At 38.7% G+C, this 22204-nt stretch overlaps 1 gene segment (V, D, J or C); it reads left to right on the top strand.

Annotated features, from left to right (window-relative positions):
- The window catches only part of LOC132828627 (Ig heavy chain C region, membrane-bound form-like), a 48555-nt gene that overhangs the window by 8827 nt on the left and 17524 nt on the right, over window positions 1-22204 (top strand). Inside the window, 6 exon segments of the C gene segment in view lie at window positions 318-638; window positions 1465-1767; window positions 1860-2177; window positions 4836-5156; window positions 5681-6001; window positions 13311-13468. Of these exon segments, the coding sequence occupies window positions 318-638; window positions 1465-1767; window positions 1860-2177; window positions 4836-5156; window positions 5681-6001; window positions 13311-13468 (1742 nt within the window).

Raw genomic sequence — 22204 nt, 5'->3', positions numbered from 1 at the left:
ACAATAAATTGAAAGGTTTGAAGAGTTATAGGCCAAACATTGGCATATTGAACTAGTCAAATTTAAAAAATCCGATGACATGGATGACTTAAACCACATGGTCTATCTCCATGCTGCGTGACTCTCTGCAGTTTGGAGCTCAGCTCACAGTTAAAGATGAGGCAAACGCTGTGAACCATCTATTTAAGCAACATGACATAAAGATACAACCATCTCTTTTATGTAATATCTGAGAGTTATCGATTGAACAGGACATCACAGAAACAGTCTAATCGAAAGTACAAAAGGGAGTAAATCTCCTTTTTTTGTAATTTTAGGACTAAAGCCTACTGCACCAGTCATCAGTCTATTTTATTCTGCAACTGAAGAACAGAGAGCAAACGGATTTGTACATCTGATTTGTATAATCAGCAGATACTATCCAAAAAACATTGTGATCAGTTGGCAGAAGAACAAAAATGTCATCAGTTCTGGTTTTACAACTACATCACCAATGAAAACGTCGACCAATGACTTCAGCTCTACAAGCTTACTTAAAGTATCTCAGCAGGAATGGAGCAGCGGCTCTATGTACAGCTGTCATGTTTCTCATTCTGCAACGAACAGTAATCAGAGAAAAGAGGTTAGATCAACATCCGGTAAGAAAATTAAATGTACTCACAAGCTCACAATCATAAAAGATAGTCATATTCGTAATCAGTACAGGATGAGATGGAATGTTATACTGGTAGTCTGTATTTGAGAGTGTAGCATTCTTGAACTAGGTGCAGTGAGTGATATCAATAACATTTTATTGTGCAGGGATTTCTTGGACAGCATTTTCATGACTTGTCAGCGATAATGATTTCAATTGTCGTCTGGACTTAAATTCATTGAGCATCGCTGTGTGGTAAATTTCCTGTCTCTCAATGTCAATCTTTCTTTTTATCAATTTCTTTGTTACTGTCAGTCTTGCTCTGTCTCTGTTTATCCATCCGACTGTATGTTTCCACTGATCTCTCTTTTCTGTGTCTTCCATTCTCAATATCGAAAATAATTCTTCCTTTATCTTTCCGTCACTGTAGATATTAATCATTGTTGTGCATCATTCATTGTTATTCCATGTGCTTTTCTTTCTGCGTGCATCGGTCGGTCTCCATGCCTCCTTCTCCAGTCTTTTTGATACTGTCTGACACTCACCCTCTCTCTGGTTATTTTCTTCAGTATGTCACTTTCATTCTTTCAATGACAATCTTTCGGCGTACATCTCACTGTCTCACTCTGTCTGTCTTTACCCCGCTCTCTCCCTAATTATCTCTTACTTCATATGTGATCCAAATCAATAACCGTGGAGAAAACAATCGTGTTTCAAGTTCAACACATATCGGTGAGAGAAATAGGTATATTTTCCAATCTCTTGTAACTTTCGCAGTTGCATGATTGGAACATGTTCCACAATCTGAACCTTTGATTCCTCACGAACAGAGATTGCTGTGCTGCTAAGGAATCCATTAGTTGAAGAAATCTGGATCAATAAAAGTGCCACTCTGGTTTGTGAAGTGCTCTCTACAGTTTCTGCTGGGGTAGTCGTCTCTTGGATGGTGGATGGGAAGGTAAGGAATTATGGTGTGAAAATCGAAGCAGCTAAAATAGAAGGAAACCAATATCTGACCATCAGCCGCTTGACCAGCAGCGTGGAAGAGTGGCAGAGTGGGACGGAATACATATGCTCCGCAAAACAGAATCAGTCATCGACCCCAGTATCAAAACGAACAGGAAAACAAAGAGGTTGGTTACGAAAAGGAAATTTTTTTTATAAGTTGTTTTATGAACGAATGGCCATAAACGAAAAACTAATATTCTCTATAATTCTATTGCAGTCGTACCAATTAAGCCAAATCTCCACATCTTTCCCCCGTCACCAGAAGAGATTCAAAACACCAGCTCTGCCACTCTAACATGTTTGATAAGAGGATTCTATCCTGACAGTATAAGTATTTCCTGGGAGAAAGACGGAGCTTCTTTGAGAGCAAACATCACCAATTTTCCCACTGCTCTGGAACAGGACCTGACTTTCAGTGCAAGGAGCCTTCTCATTTTATCTGCAGTAGAATGGAACAGTGGAGCAAAATACACCTGCACTGTCTCGCATCCACCTTCCCAATCCATTGTGAAAAGGGTTATCAGGAACCCGAATGGTAAGAACTGTTTCTCAGCAATTTTTCTCGCAAATAATGCTTTGTGACAAATGTCGACACTAGATGAAACTGTAATCGAATATTCAAAGAGTCAGAAAACATTAAAATTCACGACAACTCCTTGAAAAAAAACTTTAACACAGACCAGGCAGGCAGTTGGTAGACCGTAGAATAAATGATATCCAACAAGTGCTCCACTTCAACCAGTGTGAGAACCGTTGATATAACAGATACAAGGATACATTTCCTACAGCATTGGTAACGATCCGGCAGGTTTGAGTTCGAGTATCATCGGCTCCAGAGTTGTGTAATAACTTTTCTAAATAGTTTGACGAGAAAAGTTTTTTTTTTAAATTCTTCATTGCACAATTAACTCTTGAAGGTATGATACCTTTAGACAACAGTTAATGATGACAAATGGAAGAATGCTGCCAACCAATGTTTCATAATCCTACTTTCGGTCCAGCATAAGTGATTGCTGACTTCAACTGAGAGGTAAGAATAAATACAACCTGAACAGTTGCCCAAGTGTGGAGCTCAAGCATGTGAATTATCTTGTATATTTCAAGGACTCTATTCTTCAGTAACATTCTCATTAGACGTCGCCGGAATAGACAGATAACTGTGCCAACCATTAGTGGCCTTCAAGCAGTGAATAGTAATGCCCCAAACTTTGAACACTGATCTATGGTACATGGGTTTGTGATTAAGGGGGTAGATTAATGGGCTGAAATGCCTCTCTGGTAATTCATCTGCCGACAATTACGGCGTAAATTTGGATGGAACACTAGCTGAGGTGACTGAAGGGTGCAAATAAATCTCATACAACAATGGGAAAGAACAAAGAAGCAACCGAACAAATGTTGTTGATGGACTCAGTCAAAAACGTTTCGCATGAGGAATTTTGTTTGGGGAGCATCCATGCACAGAAATAGCGAACTGCTGAAAGTCCAAGCGTTGACTTAGCTCCACAGATGATTCTTAGAAAGTTATGTTAGAATAGATGCACGTGAGTTACATACAGTCCCTTCGTTTCATTTTCCATCCGAGTTGGTTTGGTGGAACTGAATGTAATTGTGCTCCTGCGAATGGCATGACTGAGTGGAAGTCATATGAATTTGCTGTAGAATAGGTTGCATACGTACGTTTCTTTTTCGTGTGGATTCGTTAATACTGAGCAGTTAAGATAAAATTCCTCATTGAAGTTTATAAACCACCCACGTCTGTGTTTCACGGTTAAATCATGCATTTCTTTCCACGATGATGCAAGAATTTCACATGAAACATGATACATGTGCGAGTTGGTTTAAGTTTAGAACGCTGAGGCTTAAAACTATCACACTAACACGAAAAATACTGACATTGTTTGCTTTAAAAAGTCATTTTTAAACCTTCGATTTCTCTTTTAGCAATAGGACATGATTAATTTTATTGAAATCAGTTTTCTCACAATCCCATTCTCCTCCTAACACTTACTTTTACGACTGATTACATACAGTGGAAGTGGACATGATTCACTCAGGGCTGCCAGCAGACAAGCAAATATTCAGACTTTGAGTTTCGAATGCTAAACAGAAATACTAATCAATACGGAAATAGTTTCAGCAATTTTCTCCCCACCTATTCAATATTACTGCAGCACTGGCATCATTCCAGGAAATGCTTATTGTATGCATACAGCCAAAAACACTGCGATTGGGATTGCAAAAGAGACATGGAGCATTTGCCCTCACAAGAGATTTTGGAATTTTCAGAGTTAACCTGCTAAGCTAATACAATTAAGATAGTAAGTTTTAAGTTAACAAGACAAGAAAAACATCTAAGGACCTTCTTTACATTTATATTTTCCGTCATCCATAAAGAATTAACTATATTTGCATTAAAAGCGACCATCTTGCGCTAAGAAATCTAAAAGCATGTTTTCCAATGTCTTTTATGTCCCTTTAAAGTTATCACAATACTGACAACTATTAGTTTTAGCTGTTCCCAGTATCAAACTTAAGCAGTCAAAGATATGCGTGTAGAATATTCCAGATTTCTTCACTTCACACTCTTCAAAGAATATTTTGTGTCTCACAATCTTCAGAGAATGCTGTTTACTAGGTGTGCATTGTGTAGTAAGTATCATATTATTGTCAGGAATAGATTTTCCTGAATAAATAGGACAGCAAAGGTCGCTCAAACGACGCAACAAAAAATCAAGGTGTCAGTTGACACTAGGACAACATCTCCACACTTTGGTCAGACACAGTAAAAATAAATAGAGCACTGGAATATAGGACATTTATAAGACCTTTTACCTAATCTGATATTATAATCTGTAAAAGGCAGGACATACAGTATGAACTATCTTCCAGCATCAGAAATTACATTAGGTAAAAGTGCAGCCCCAGAACGGAAGCAATCATGTCCCATTATATGCAAGACACAGCAATTTCGAAATATACAGTAATAGATTACAAATATTAATGAAGGTACATTCCTTGCGAATGGAAACGTCTAGTTCAAGCGAACACAACATCTAATTAGATAAACTGAAACAAACTAAGTCGGCAGTTAACAGATTGCAGTAAATAAAACATTCCCCAACTCATGTCATATTTTGCAACTGATTTAAACAATGCAGACTGAAAATAATGAATTCCTTATTCTTTTCAGATGAATGCAGATTTCCAGACATTTCTGTCAATCTACTGAAACCTTCATTTGAAGAGATTTGGAAAGAAATGACAGCGACCATTGCATGCAAAGTAGTTTATAGTGACTTAGAAAATATCAACGTTTTCTGGCAAGTGAACGGGACTGAGAGAGTGGAAGGAGTCGAGACGCAAAATCCCGAGTGGATTGGAAGTAAATCCACCATTGTGAGCAAACTTAAAATAATGGCATCAGAGTGGGACAATGGTGCTGAATATGTTTGCTTGGTAGAAGACAGTAAATTACCAACACCAGTGAAAGCCTCTATCAAGAAGACAATTGGTAAGTGGAGATAGTACTGCAATATGAGCAAAATACGACGGAAGTTAGAAGTCGGAGTTAGAAGTCGGAAGTGAAAAAAAGGTGCTGGGGAAACTGAGCAGGACTGGGACAATCAGTGTAAAGACAAAGAGGGTGAACATTTTCAGTCCAGCATGGTCTCCTTCCAAAAGACCAGTTTTTGTTGCTATCGAGAAAAGACTGGATTTGAGTGATTGAATAATTAAATAAATTATCGATTCATTAAAATTCTACATTAACTGGTCAGCTGGCCGGTAGTCTGGAATCCTGGTGTTAAAGACCGATATGTAGTTCAATCATTTGCACCCCAAGAGTGGCAGTCATTTCAAAATCTGTGACTGTCTCCAAGTTTTTGTTTTACGGGACAAGAAATGTTCTAGCATTCAGAGATATTTGCACAGTCTTGCAGACAGGAAATATTTTATAAACCACTTGCATTACAAACAAAGAACTTTCGATGTAGTTATAAGATGAGCTCAGTTAAATGAACATTGTTCTCTTTACAGTCAGTGAATTCCGTCCTCCTAAGGTTTATCTCCTGCATCCGTCGACGGAGGAGATTGATACTGAGAATTCGGCTACCCTGTTGTGTCTCGCCACCGGCTTTTACCCAGATGAGATTTACATTGGTTGGATGGCTAATGACACCCTTCTGGATTCCAGCTACTGGACCCAATCAGAAAGCGAGAAGGGGAATGGTTCCAGCTTCGTTACCAGCGGATTGAGACTTACTGCAGCGGAATGGAACAGTGACACCACTTACTCCTGCTTAGTGGGCCACCCATCCCTCAGCCGGGATTTAATCAGAAGTACAAATAAATCTCACGGTAAACCAACATTTGTTAATGTTTCAGTCATACTAAGTGACACTGTTAAACCCTGTATTTAGATTGCCGTGGTATACTATTTTCTTTCCAGAAACAGCTAAATGTCATGATGTTAATAACTGTTTAAGGAACCGATCCAATGCATTTTCAATTCTCTGCATGGTGCAGTCACATTCCTGATACTAAAAACTTTTGCAAATAAGAGATTAGTCACTATTTCAAATTTTGTCTGTCAATTAATGATAATTGTGTTTAGAATCTGAAATGCAAGGACAACTTTGTCTTGTCAGTGTAATTGTTCTGTAGATTTCTTGAAGCATTTCACATCGTTATTAGAAGGAATAGAAATTATGCTTGCGTCTGTATGTGGCTCTCATAATTGCAATAAACGCAGAATGAAAACTTTTTGACTTACTTATTCTTGGTTTCTATGCATAGCGTTTTAACAAAGATGATATAGCCTTTGATTGAAATGCATGTGATATCCTCTTCTGATACGGCAGCGCAGCAGCCTGCTGACATGTGCAGAATTTTAGATCCACTGGGGTTGCTTCAACTTAGGTAACACTCATCCTAAACGTTTCTTGGCAGCATTCCTCTGTTCGGCCTGGCTTGTGGGACATCCACATTGAAAAGAATTACTAAAACCGACGTGATGCCAACATATTTAGCATGACAATCAGTCATCCAAATTGCTTTCACCTTCGTTTGATAAGTCTTGTCAAATATTCTCCTGAAGTGACGTCTAATCCTAGTCCTCAGTTTTGGTTTCCACAAAGATCCGTACTTGGACTCTCATCTATGTATAAATTACATACTACCCCTGATTGATTCCACTTCGACACTAGTCCTACATAACTCTCTCTCTCTCACACACAGTTCCCTATTTTTTCACTGTGTATATCACATACCTATCTAATGTGTGAACACCAATCGCACAATGCATTGTCCTACATTCTGTGTGCCACCCCACTCCGTCTCTTATTCGCCCCATTTATCTATTGGTCATTTCCTCTCGCGATATTTGACTTCTTTTCTGAGTCGACATCCTCCTTAAACTGTAAGTCAATGTCCAAACCTTTCACTCACCCCAACAGATGTTTGTCATGTCTTCTGGTACATCTGCTTTCAACAAGCTCAACCAATCCTTCTGTGCCTCTTGACATTACTTTTTTGTATTAGATTAGACTACTTACAATGAGGAAACATGCCCTTCGGCCCAACAAGTCCACACCGACCCGCCGAAGCGCAACCCACCAAGTCCTGTTCCCCTACATTTACCCCTTCACCTAACACTACGGGCAATTTAGCACTGCCAATTCACCTAACCTGTACATTTTTGGACTGTGGAAGGAAACCGGGGCACCCACAGAAGGGGAGACACGGGGAGAATGTGCAAACTCCACACCGTCAGTCGCCTGAGGCAGGCATTGATTCTGGGTCTCTGGCGCTGTGAGGCAGCAGTGCTAACCACTGTGCCACCGTTCAGCTCTCTGTCTGCTATGTTCCACTCTCCATCGTCTTAAAATGACTCAAATAAAAATAGCATAACGATTTGCAGCAGTTCCCAATCATTCATTGTCAATAAGCTGATTGAACGCTACTCAACATTGCTCATTAATTATTCTCTTACTTACTATTCCTCACTCATCTAAACATGTCTACATCGTCTTCTGCCATTATTGATGTGACTCGCTCCGACTTTATTTTCACTAATTCTTCAGCATCCATGGAATTCTGGCCTCTTACATATCCAAATTGTTAATGCTACCATCATGTCCACCCAATGACACTCTGTCATCCAAATTTATAATTGGTTATCCTCATCTTCATTTAACAGTCATACCAAATATTCAAACACAGTGGTATGCAAATCCACTCACGCAGCATCACCGACCTCGTCCCTTCAAAACTCTATCCTTTGAACCTCATCCATGTACAACCTGCACGTTTTCCTTGACTGCAGATTTGCAAATTCGTATTTCAAATGGTCCTTGAAAACATACACCTAAAGTATTTTAAGTGGATTTAAATACATTCTGAATTAGTTGTCCAGTTCGTTGCTTTAATGACGTTGTAATAATTGCAACCTGTGTACAAAGCAGACTATCTTTTAAGTATCATGCTGAATTGTCATGCACAATAAGCGGGAACTAATGGGGCAATGTGGGGAAGTGTTTGGCAGGGTGGTGTCCATGTTCTCCGGTACCTGCTCCACCTACACACGCCGCACCACCACCGCGCCTTCCCCCCCCACCCCTCCCCCCCACTCCCAGTAAGACTTGCATCCTAATATGAGGGAACAACGTCTTTGGCAAAGTTTCTGCAACATCCAAGAGCTACAAGGCACAAATCTCACATTGGGTCTTTTGACCTACGTTTTGTGCAGAATGGTGTTCTGAATATGATTCGATGAAGGAAAGGAAATCCTCTGCTGTTCTGAAATTCCTGAATGGCCATGGAAGTTTAAATCCGTGGTCAGGTGTAAAATAACATGCTCAGGTCAATTGATTTGATGAGATTGCATTGATGACTCCCTCTTCGTGATGGCGATGAAATATTACATACCCAGCAGTTTTGCTGTTCCATGACATGCGATATTTCCTGTCAATGGATTGTATCTCTGAGCGAGACATTCTGCTTTGTTTTTGGATGTGGCGCATTTCCATTTATATGGCGTCTCTGGACGTAGACAGTTGTCAGTTGAGTACGATGTGATCTCTGTTCATGCTAGGTTGATGATTGAGAGCTAACTTTCTTTTGGCTCTTCTGTATATCCGAATGTGAGCTATCTTCGTGTTGGAAAATATTTATAAAGTGGTCAGTAGTATCTTACCATTCAATGGCATTTTCGGTGAATGGAAGGAACACTGTGCTGTAGACCTTTCCTCAAGTCTATGCTGAGGTCAGTGTCTGTAAGTACAGTGACTTCAGTTACATGTTTGAGGTCATGTTACGGGATGTTGATCATATTTGACACAGCCTGCCAATCGCAGAATGATGCTGCTACTGTAGTTGGGATCTTTACATGCAGTCTTGTGCGATTTATAAGAAGCAAACTCTTCTGTTATCGTATGTCTTTTTGTCGTATGCAAAGTTTTCTCATTTGAGGGATTCTGGTTTTACCACTTAGGTTCTTTGGTGACCTGCATAAGTCACCATGCCATGTCAGCTATTTGAAGCATTAATTTTGGATGAAGGCAGAACTGCAAATAAGATCGAGAATTTCCTTCTCCCAATGTCTCAAATTGCACACAGGAGAAATATTGACCTCTTGCTATCCCTTCAAATCTCATCATCCGTTCCGAGGTAAATCGATGCCAACTCACACACGTCACTGATGTTCTAATATCGCACACACATGAGGAAATTGAAATGTTTTGCTTTTGAGTTGAGATGGCCGCCCGATTCAGATGTTGCTGAGAATTCACAGCCATGCAGATCAATGTGAGACCTGATGTCCTGGATGTGAGCAGAAGTGCGAATTCATAATGTGAATTAGCTCACTTTGTAAATGTTATCACGATTCAATCGGAGTATTAATTGTTCTGCATGAAATTTGCTGGTGTGAATACAGGATTTCTCTATCATTAATTAAGATTTAATTCAGTTGTAGAAAACGCAGAGTTGTTATTAATGGTACAAATAACCTATCATTCGATTGTTACAATATTGTTGCGAGTGAGATATCACAATAAATACCGCTTGCAAGCTGTTATTAATAACCTTGATCAATGATTATAAGGAATGTAATATAACCATAATTGTGAATGTCACATATGAGTTGTGATAAGATTACGAAGAGGCTATAAACTGTCATGGTCAGCCTGGATGTCTGGCAAGAATAGTGCAGATTGATTATTTTGTGGATTAAGTGTGAGGTTTTTCACTTTGGATTATTTGGAATGTGAAGTATTTCATGAACATCAAGAGATTGGTAACTGATGCTAAAAAGGGACTCGTAGTTCCGAATAGATTGAAACTTGACAAATTGCTGAGGAAGTATTGAAGAAGGTTGATGTTTAAAAATTTCATCGTAAGTAAATTTGAGTAAATATGAAACTATGTCTTGCTTCAACTTTGTAGTTTTGATAAGGTTGTATATAGTTACAATACTTAATTTGCTCCCCTCACTTCTGTAAGGATGTACTTTCCTTCCAATGGACATTCAAATAACAAATTTGTGAAATGGTCAGATTGTCCTGTGAAAAGGGACAGAAGAAACTGGACCTATAGCCTAAGCCAATGGAAGAATGAGAGATTATGTGATTCATCCAACATGCGCAGTATAGAAAGCGATTGCTTTTTAGATGCGAATGGCATTAGCAGAAATATGGATGCGTGGTAGTGGCTGATAATCACGATGTAGATTATCAGCCACTAACATGAATGATGAACCAGGCTCAAGGAGCCGAATGTTTCACTCCAATTACTAAATTTCTGTTCCTATGGTCACAACAGCTGGAAGCTACAGAATCCAAGATAATCTAAGAAGAAAGGAAATTAGGAACGCAAAGAAAGGATGCAAACAATGCTGAAGAAATTAAGGATTTTTTTTGCTTAAGGTCAAGATAGTGATTGATGAAAGAATTGTCCCAAACATAAATGAGCGTTGTAATTTATATTTACACAATATTTTGTCTTTGTCTTTGCAAAGGAGACAGCTGAAACAGACATGTAGGTAAATAGGAGTACAGTGAAGTATCTGATAAACTAACAATGAAAAATGGGGTCATGGACAGATCGACCTCCTCAAAGGTATATAAAGATCACATGATCAACGGGTGTGCGTGAAAAAAACATAAGCAGAGGATAACTTTCCAATCTTCATTCGATGCATGCGGAGTACCAGAGAATTGCAAGTCTTCGAATGCTGTTCTAGTGTTAAAAATGATTTGATGGCAGATGATGTAGTGATTGGCCAGTCAGCCTGAACTCATAGCAGGACAGGTTACGAGAACTGAAACAGACAATTAGAGATCAAATGGAAGCCCACTGACAAAAGCGTGCAGCAATCAAGGAAGATTAGCATGAATGTGTGACACGAATATCGTGTCTTACAAAGTTAATTAATTTGTTTCGGTGTGAGAGCAACAAAGTGATTCATGTGGACAGTACGTGAATGATACCTACAAGGTTTAAAAACGCATTTGTTTACGTCCAGCTGGAAGACTGTTCAGAAAAATAAAGCCAACTGGATATATGGGAATATGGCGAATTTTGGTATGTTAGCGGTCGGAAGCAAAGGTTAAGACCGGAGATTTTTTTTGTGAATTGAAGTATTATCTCCAATATTGTATGACACGACTTAGTGTTGAATTATTCGCTCTCTGTGGCGATCATCAATGATTTATACTTTATTGCATGAGTCATGGTATCGATTGCACTGATAACACAAAGCTGGTGTTATTGTTGATCCTGAAGGTCATGGCTGTTGAATGCAGATTGACATCAATGGTTTACTTCCGTATTTGGAATGAGATCATTGCATTCAGTATGAAAGTGGAAATTTATGCATATGCTGAGAGGAACATTGCATGTAAACATGCAGTTCCCAGAAAGATACCAAGAAGACTACAGGATATTAGAGAAACTAAATTTTTTGTCCACAGGTCCATTATTGCTACATGACAGGAAAAAACTGCGAAAAAGAAGGAATGTGCGAGGTGTTTTGATGAAATATTGAATAGAAAAACAGTGGTGTAACGCTTGAACTGTGGGAGATCTTTGTTAGATCACTGATGCAGTTTTGTGTAGAGTTCACTGTATTACTGGAAGAACACAAATGTTCGGGACAGCGCACATCAGTGTTCAAAGGAATATTGTCAGGGCTTTTACGTTGATACAGTAAGGAAAGATTGTATGTGGCATTATTGATTTCCTTACGATCGAGGGACCTGATAACTGACTAAGTCGAGTTGTGCAAAATAATGCGGTGCTTATGTAGCATGTGCAGCGAAGACGTGTTGCTAGTGTGGTGAAGTCAGGGGGAATTGCATTAATGTGGATAATACGACGTTAAGTGAAGTAGTGCTGCCATAGTCGCATTCTCCCATTAGAAAACGGATATCTGACCATCATTTAACAAGAGGGTAGTCTTTGAAGACTACACGGGACATGAGGTAAATTAAAAGGTCTTCGGCTGCCTGGGGTTTGCTTACTGGTTGAACGGTTCAGACAGAAAGCATCAAGTTACACATATTCATTCTGTATGGGCAATTTAGTTGCTGCAACCTACAAGGCTATTCATCAAGCACTGGCAACTAGCATTAGACTTGACACAGGCTAGATACAGTGGACTGAATGGCGTCTTTCAGTGCGTTCATAGTGCGCTGGTTTTGCAAGATTTCATTCATATATTTGAGCACTATATGATTGATCAATAATCTGGGTCACTTCAAAAATGTCAATGCGTGTTCGTTAGTGAAACTATTTTGGAAATAATATGAATCACCTTGGGATACAATTAACGCTCAGGTGGAGAAATGTATATTAATTACAGAAATGAGGCCATAATTTAACAGAGGTAATTAGCAGTTCAATGTCCTGTCATTCATTAAATGCTCCCTTATCTTGTTTCTTCTTCTAAAGAAGAAACTTATCATGGTTAAATACCATCTGCTACTAGTCTGCACATCTGACCAGCCCATACACATTTTCCTGTATCCTACAACCAATTTTGTAACTATTAACTGCTCTACCAGTTCTGGTGTCATCTGCATATGCTTAACAATCGCTTCACATTTTCACTTATACATTAACATAAATAACAAACAATAGTGTTCTATTACAGCTTTTTTTCTTTTGTGGCACACCATAGGACTTCAGATTCCATTCACCTCAAACAGCCGTCTACCACTACCCTCTGTGTCATATTACGAAGTCAGTTTCTTCAATCTCGCCAAGTTTCCCTGAATTCCTTGTTTCTTAACATTATAAATCAGTCTCCCATATGGGACCGTATTAGAAGCATTGCTAAAATACACGTAAACTTAGTCAACTAAACTGTCCTCATCCACACATATGATCGCAGTTTCAAAAATGTCTAATCAATTTTATAAGCATGGCTTCCTCTGACTTAGAATGTGCTGATTTTTCTCTGCCCTCTTTTGCCTGTTCTCAAAACTGCGTGATCTACAGTATTTTGAAAGTCCCATGATACAGCAACAATTCCATTTTCAAGTTCACTTAGTCCAAAGACAAACGTGTCACATCCCACGTGCCAGTTCGGTGATATTGCAGAAACTTTCTAGAGATTTTCTTTGTCGATGTGACTACTTTTCTAACAAACTGTATCCATTGATTACAGGCATCCCCGAAATAATGGAATATCCGGAAGAAAATGGCAATGAAAGAAATGATCAAGAAAAAGTCGGTGAAGATGCCAACAACTCATTAGCCATCATCGTTTTCGTTATCCTGTTCATTCTCAGTATGTTGTACAGCACATTTGTAACTGTCCATAAGGTAATAGCGCATTTCAATCGCACTGTGACGTTGTGTGAGACCACAGCATTCATAACTGAGGTGTCGCTGAGCAGCAGATAATGATGCACATTCTTTCCTGAGGAATAGTTACTCTTATGCAAAGGGATGACTTTGGACTTCTTTTATTGTCGCTAAGTAATTAATTCTTATCCTGAAAAGCTTCCTAAATATAATCATTGCTCAGAGTGATGCATGAACATGTGAAATAACATGGCACTTGGGAACTAAGCTGTGTCAGCAATAGAATAATGCTTAATTTGTAGATTTTATTATAAAAGAAAACAGAAAAACGAAGAGTTCGTTCATTCATATTGTTTACAATCCAGAAGCGGTGAAATATGCTGAGTCTACAAAGGTATAAAGGTAAAAATAAGATGCTCATAAATATTTTTTTTCCACATAATCCTGCTTCATTGTGAAGCACTGAGGAAAGCATCGATTAAGGAGTGTTGGCCGTGGATCACAATGAAGACTTGTGGAAAGCATGCACACGTTTACACCTAAGAATAAGAGGTCAACTTATCTCTAATATAGAAGAATCGTACAGGACCTGATAGGGTGGATCCATAAAGATGGTTTGCCCTGGAGGATGAGTCATAAAATCATAAAGTACGGAAGGGAAACTTCGACTTATCGACTCTGCGCCAAACTATATAGTATAACCCCACTTTCCAGCATTTGAAATGAATGTTTTGATACTTGAAGTGCTCATTCAATTACATATTAAGATTCACGCTTCAACTTCACTTCCAGGCAGTGCATTCCCACCATCGCCTGGCTGAACACACATTTCCTCAAATTCACTTCAACCTGCATGTACTTCATTTTCCAATTATGGCGTTATTTCGGTATGGACCCTTCACTAAGGGAAACAGAAGCTTCCAATCTACTCTATCCATGCCGCTTATATTCAAATGCACTGTAATCAGGTCTCCTATTCTTTTTCTCTGTCATAAAGAAAACAAGCAAGGGCCATACAGCCTGTATTCGAATCTAGAATGCTTCAGCTCTGGCAGATCTCCTCAGTAGTCCCTGCAGTGCAGCCACATCCTTCCTATAGTGTGGCTTTCAGAACTGCACACAGTTCTCTAGCTGTGGCCTAACCAAAAATTTCTATTGCTCTTGCATTACCGCCTATTCTTACAATCTGTAAAATCTATCCTGATAAAGGAAAGTGTCTAGAGTTATTTATTAATGTATTAAACTGTTCTGCCACATCAGGGACCTGCAGATAAGCACTCCAACATCTCTTCTAGTATTTTCAGCTTTCTGACGTCCTGTCATTCATTGAGTTATCCGTTGTCTTGTTATTCCTTCCAAGGATAACGCTTAGTCCCCCATACATTCTCATCTCGGTCGGTTATATATGATGAACAATAAAGGATCCAGAAGTGATCGCACTTGACAGCAGCCTTCAGTCAAATGTACATAGTTCGCCCACACTATGCATCTATCCACAAAGACAAGGATACGCTAGGATCAAAAACCATAATCTTAGAATACGTTATGTGCATATTTAAGAGGAGGGTGAGTCTCTTATTTCAAAGTGTAGAGCATCTGTGAAGTTATTTACCCCAGATGGGCTGTCGAGGCTGCATTACTAAATTTATTCTAGACTAAGATAGAGTTTGGTGGTGGAGAGATTTTTTTCTTCGACTGTAGTTTTGTGCCAAGAGATGTGCCACAAGTATCAGTGCATGCACCCACTGATTTTCGCCGTTGACATAGATGATTTGGACGCAAATATACGAGCTGTGGTAACTGAATTTACAGATGACACCAAAATAGGTGTTGTCTTCGACAGTAAAGAAGGTTAAGTCAGAGTATGACGGGACCTTGAACAGATTAACGAATGGAGTTTAATGTAAATATGTATGATGGTTGCATGTCGGAATGTAAAGGGGGGCAGGAGCTACACAGGAAATGATAGGGCCCTTGGGATAGTTACCAAACAAAAGGACCTGTGAGTACAGCTGTATAATTCAGTGAAAGTAGAGTCGCAGGTAGTCAAGGTTGCCAAGAAGACCTTTGAAATATTTGCATTCATTGAGTTGGGTTGTTACATTGCGGTTGAACAGGACATCAGTGAGGCCACTTTTGGAGTACTGCGTAGAATTCTGTTCACCCTTCTATAGGAAATACTTTTTTTTAATTAGAGGGTTCAGAAAAGGTTCACAAATATGTTGTCGGGCCATAAGGTATACGGGGTGGCCTTTTCTTTTCGTAAGCATAACCTTCTAATGGTTCATATCAAAAGGAAATTGGCATGCCGAAAAGCCATGGTCTCCTTCCCAGGGTGAAGGATCCAAAAATAAAAGTCACATATTTTACGTGAAAGGGGAACAAATTAAAAAACACCTTATGAGGAAGTAAATTTAGCAGAGTCTGGAGTGTGAATGGAGTTATTTGTTTTCTTTTATTGGTCAGAGTATTGTGTACAGGATTTGGGAGGTCATGTTACAGCAGTACAGGGCATTGGTTCGGTTGCTTTTGAAATATGCTTCCAATTCTGATCTTCTTCCTCTCGGAAAGATGTTGTGAAACTCGAAAAGGTGCAAAAAATATTTAAAAGGATGTTGCCAGGTTTGGAGGATTTGAGTTAGAGGGAGAGGTTGAATAGGCTGGGACTGTTTTCCCTGGTGCATCAGAGGCTGAGGCGTGACGTTATAGAGGTTTATGAAATCATGAGGGGCATGGATAGGATGAATATACAAAGTCTCTTCCCTGGGGTAGGGGGTTCCAGAACTAATAGGCATAGGTTGAGAGTGAAAGGATAAGATATAAAAGAGACCTAAGGTACAACTTTTTCATTCAGAGGATGGTATGTGTATGGAATGAGCTGCCAGAGGAAGTGGTGGAGGCTAGTACAATTGCAAAATTTAAAAGGCATCTGGATGGGTATATGAATAGGACGTGTTTGGAGGGACATGAGCCGGGTGCTGGCAGGTGGGACTGGGTTGGGTTGGGATATCTGATCAGCATGGACAAATTGGACCAAAGGGTCTGTTTCCGTGTTGTATGTCTCCGTGACTCGATGACTCTATGTTTCAGGCGGGTACACTTGCATTATTTATGTGGCATCTGGATGGATATATGAATAGGAAGCTTGAGAGAAATATAGGCGAAATGTTGACAAATGGAGTAAGGTCAGATTGGGATGTCTGGGGATCATGAATGAGTTGCACAGACGGGTCTTTTTCTGAGAAGTATAACTCTCTGACACTAAATGAATCAAGGGTCACATCGAAAACTCAGGCATTTGGGTTTGACGATAATAAGGTTTGCATAACCTCTGGTGCAGTACAACTCGGTGAATTGACTGATCCACTTCTGATTGGTTGCTTTATGGCGAACTGCGAAATGATGAACATAGCATTGAAGAAAGAAAACATGGACAAAACCTCAGTCTATGACTCAGTGAACTTACAGAGCGAAATTATCATTAACGTAGATGTAAACGTGGTCATAAATTGCAGATTCCGTGAACAAATGCAAATCGGGCACTGCACCACTTTGAAAGAGGACAGTTAGTTTCAATAAAAATGATTAATATCTCAGAATAGATATTTTCTACCTGAGTGGTGAATGGTAAAAACTTTGGCGCAGTGAATGCAAGATTAGATTCCCCACAATATGGAAACAGGCCCTTTGGCCCAACAAGTCCACACCGACCCTCCAAAGAGAAATCCACTTAGACCCATTCTCCATTTAATTACCCCTGACTAACGCGCCTAACACTATGGGCAATTTCACATGGCCAATTCACCTGACCTACACGTCTTTGGATTGTGGGTAGAAAACGGAGCACCCATAAGAAACCCACACTTAGTTTGATAAATGTGCTTGAGCGTTATTTTAAGCAGAAGAAAGCAAAGAGAAATCACGAAACCATAAAACTCAATTGGTAGGAGGAAATTGTTTCAAGGAATCTTAAATACGATTTCAATAGTTTTCCATCTGCACGAAACAACTAAAGTGGATTATAAGAGCTCCTTGTGAACTTACAACACACACTACTTAGAAGAAGATAAATTTGAGATATTAATCACGTTTATCACTGGTATAGAAAATGGCTATCCAATAATCATCTCATCTGAGGACCAATATATCCATGTCAAGTTTGCCAGGGTTGTACATTTGACAGAATACAATATATAATAAATTGGCCCACAATATCCAGAAAATTTTGAGAAGGCGTGTGCAATGACTCCAATTTCATTACATGAGGAAATTCTTCACCTAATTGCTTCCTAATGGGTTAGCGCTAATTATGCTATCCCTCATAATCTATGGTCATCACCAACATTGTCATCATTATCATCAGATATTGGAGGTGGAGATGCTATCTAAAAATATCAGTTTCTTGCATCTCAACGGTTATCTATTTCGCTACATTTCTCGACCAGCTAATTTCAGCCATGCTGACTAATTCATTTTTGGTAGAACTTTAGCGTAATCGCTGCACACAGCTTTCATACATTTCAGTCTTTCAGGCACAACATCATTCATGTGTTTCTGCGTGATGCACACTTTCCAAACCAATATGTCTTTCTAGCTGTGTAGTTTCTCAAACAAACACAAAATTAGGAAACTATAACAGAATGTCTCCCCTTTGTATTCACTCTCAGTTTTGAATCAAAAACCAATATGCCAGTCGTCAGGAACAAACAAAATCAGAAGTTCTGAGGATGGGTCACTGCATTGTAAATGTTAAGTCTGCTTTCTCTCCACAGATGCTGCCAGACCTGCTGAGTTTTTCCAGGCATTATGTTTATTGCATCTGACTTACAGCATATAGCGTTCATTCGCTTCTTTGGGTGATGTAAACGTTTTGTCTGAGGAATAAGGCGTTCCTGCATTCCAGCTGTACTCTCGGCAAATAGATCAAAGCCAGATTTCGAATACAGTTGAGCAGATGCTTCACTGATTTGTTTGTTCAAATGATCAAGGAGCCGTATTGCCATTTTAATTTCAATCTTTTTTGTGTTAGCTAGTCTCGCACAGACGTAAGTAGTCTTCAGTTCATTCTGTCAGCTTTCGTAGAATATTTAAAACAGGTTCTGCGAGTATTTCCAGCCCTAACTTTGGAAATTTTATTTGTAATGACTTCATTGCATTTTTTTTACATTGCTGGGCCTAAGTTTCGTAAAGTAACGCCTGCATTATCATGACTGCGTTATATGGTGCCGTGTATGCTGCTACATTTCTTTACTTAAACTAACCAGTGAAGCATGTTATCCATGGCCACCGCTAAAACCAGCAATCACTCTGTCAATTGAAACCAAAGTACTTCACTGAAGCAATTTTAACTGCCAGTTCAATTGCAGTATGATGATGCATAGTGAATATTAATTTAATTCAGTTAACACAGATAATTTATACTTTTCTGGACGTTTAGAAGTCAAATCTGATCTGCTTTCATCAACTGTAAACGACTTTATATTTGCCCATTCTTGTCTTCATCTACTTTTATTTTATTTCTACTCCCTTAGTCTGTTAACTTACCAGAGAGGTTCTGTGCATCATGAACATTACATATTGCGATTCTTAACATAACATTTTCGTAAAACTCGATTCAAGGGTCCATTCATCTTTCTGCCAAATCCAAATTATTCATTTTACTTTGCATGTTTGAAGAAATACCTAACCAGTGGGAACTTACCCAAGCATGGGCTGCTGTCATTCACTTCCAGACTATAGATCAGATCTCCTGATTTCGTAACTATAAGAAACCTTTTTGCGTGTGTTATTTAGAATATGCGATGGTTTTTCTCCATCTTATTTTGGTAATTGTTGGGTTTTGCTCCTGCAGGTTAACTGACAAAAACTACTGAAGACAGTTACTTCTTGTTTTGTCACAAGTTGTGAATGAAACTCCATCAGATGCTGATCGCAAATGGCGTTGAATTAACTTTCCCTCTCAACAGTCTCGGTTGTTCCATGCCATCACTTCAGCTTGTGTTTCTCTGTCGTCACAACTAAGCTATGAAAACTATTTGGACGTTTTCAATCTTTAGCGCTTGCATTCACTTTTTCTTTGTTACATGTTGATTTTGATGAAATTCCACGTAAGTTCTACAAACTGAGGAAATCACACTTCATCAATTAAAATAAACTGAAGACAATTTTTTAAAGTTGTGGACTGTCAGCAATATCTTGAAAAAGTGTAAGTACATCTTATGTCACTCACTTTCTGGAGATATGTTCACGGTGTCTTTGAGATTAGTGAACATCGAAAATTTTCCACCAAATCTAGTGGACTTGAAGCCAGGGATATAACTGATTCCCAATAATATTGGAAAGATAACAACCCATTTATTTCTAGGAGGTCCAGTAATTGTTATAGAAAGAAAAGTGCCATACATTATCCAAATAATTGCAATGGAAATGTTTGGAAACAATTCTAAAAGTATAAACATTCATTTTGTCGCTGTTGTTATTAATAACCTTATTGCATGAGCACATGATTTCTTCTGTTCAGGACTTTCATTTGCTGAACATGGAGATGATTATTGCTGAATGTGATTAATAGCTACGTTTGTTAGACCTAACAAAGGAAATGTTTGAGAATAGTGCTATACGCAGAACCCAAAGAACACAGAACATGCCTCCTGTAACGTGGATTTCATAACTCCAAACAGTGCTGCGGCTGTGACCCAGCCATCACTTTATACGATATCAGCATAGTCTCCCTGCTCTTAATCTCTGTGCTTTGGGATTTGTTTGTCTCCTGGACTGTAACAGTTTGAGGGGTGACCTTATAGAATTTCGCAAAATTATGAGTGGCATAGATCCGGTGAATGGCAAGTGTCCATTCTCTAGGATGGGGTATTAGATGACTAGGTGTAGTATTCATTAAGATGAGAGGCGAGAGATTAATAAAGACTTGAGAGCAAGTTTTCTAAACAGGGAGTTGCTCGCGTGTGGAATTGATTTTCAGAGGAAGTCCAGATGTGGTTATTGTTGCAACGTTTAAAAGACATTTGAATATGTACATGAATTTTCTAAACGTTTTCGAGATAGGGTCCAAGCGCACACAGGTGGTAATAGGTTAGTTTGGAGCAATGACCGGCATAGACTGGTTGGACCTAATAGATATGTTTTCATGTTGAACGACTCTATGACAATTTATGATTAACATTCATTTTGATTCCTATTGACATGGTCTCAGGATTTGACGTTCTTAGAGAAATGCAATTGAAACTGTATTTCTCTAAGTACCCAAAACTTATACGTGAAAAAATGTTGCAAATAATGTTTCTTGTTTCAAACCATGGTTATGAATTCCTCAGAATCTTGTTGTGAGGTCATGGTTGCAACAAAGCAAGTTATATGATGAACGTTTTTCAACATATTATAAAATCGTTCATTGTATCTCTATTAGCAAAACAAAGCAAAGACAAAACTACACCAGATATTGTATGACATCACAGCCAACATTAATATTATAAATGTTTCTGTTGCTTATTTAACTGCAAATCTTCCGAGACAATAATTTTGATTTTGAATGGGTCAGGTATTTACTCTTTACATGAATGGACTATTCAACCACTTGTGCCATCTTTGACATTACAAAGCACCTGTTTGCTCAGTACCTTAGCTCTATTTCCATGTGTATTTCTAAGTCGTTCAACTAACTTTATTGGCAAGACTGTAACTCCTGTCATTTACCCAGAAAATGAAGTGTCCAAACCAGTAGAAACTTGCTCTCTGTTCCACAACTTGTATAAATATAATGCTGTCATAATGCCTTTAAATATCTCTTTATCTTCATTTTTAGTGTTGCATTCTTATTTTGTCATTGCCTTTATTCTCAGAAAACACGGAGGTGCCAAATGTAATTGTTCTTGTTTCATGTCATCCATTTATGTTTTGCTTAAATCTAACACGTATTATCCGAATGCAGTTTAATTCTGTTCATTCCAATGAGTACCCCAATGGCACACTTGTATTCGCTGCAGAAATGATGTTCCTTGAACAACTAAATTCAAATAAATTGATTTTAATCAAGGACCATGTGGTCAGTGTCCCGTTAATTTACTTTCGATGCTTATTGACCATAATGACTACCAGACTGAATCCAAATTCATCATTTCGAGGTGGGCAGCATTCACACTAACAGCTTTTACTGCCCAACTCCAATTACCTCGCAATATATGATAATTGTCAGATTTTCGTGTCCAGTAAATCTATATTATTTAGGGGACTATGAAAAACTGTATACTTGGACGTCAGGTTTGTCAGTGGATTGAGGGGAATTGGCAACCATTGCTAATCCATGCAACCGACTACCTTGCACTTCCACAGAGTTGAGCAATGTGGTTGGGAAATCATCCAAGAACATAGAAGATGCAACGAAAACGATTGAATTGGTGTCCTGGATTTTAAGAGCCAACAGTTTCCTTTCTCCCGTTCTTCATTCTTTATGAAGAAAAGTATCATTATATTAGGCTGTATTGAAATTGAAATATCCATTCAGAAATGAACGAATCAATTATTTCAAATAATTATCTCATCTTCAATACTTGATTGTGGATATTATGGATCGTGTTGAATTAATTGTTAAACATTTTATGAGTGCATTTGCATTTATTGTTGAGACAAGGCTGAGGGTTGAAATTCTGTAGAGTGTAATTCCTGACACACCAATGGTCGGGTCAATAAAATTGACCATCACCAAGATACCATGATCCGAGGTAATATGCTTTAGTTTTT

Source organism: Hemiscyllium ocellatum, chromosome 27 (assembly GCF_020745735.1).
Source record: "Hemiscyllium ocellatum isolate sHemOce1 chromosome 27, sHemOce1.pat.X.cur, whole genome shotgun sequence".
Lineage (NCBI taxonomy): Eukaryota > Metazoa > Chordata > Chondrichthyes > Orectolobiformes > Hemiscylliidae > Hemiscyllium > Hemiscyllium ocellatum.
Note: the sequence above shows the minus strand (reverse complement) of the source record. Positions and strands in the feature narration are given on the sequence as shown.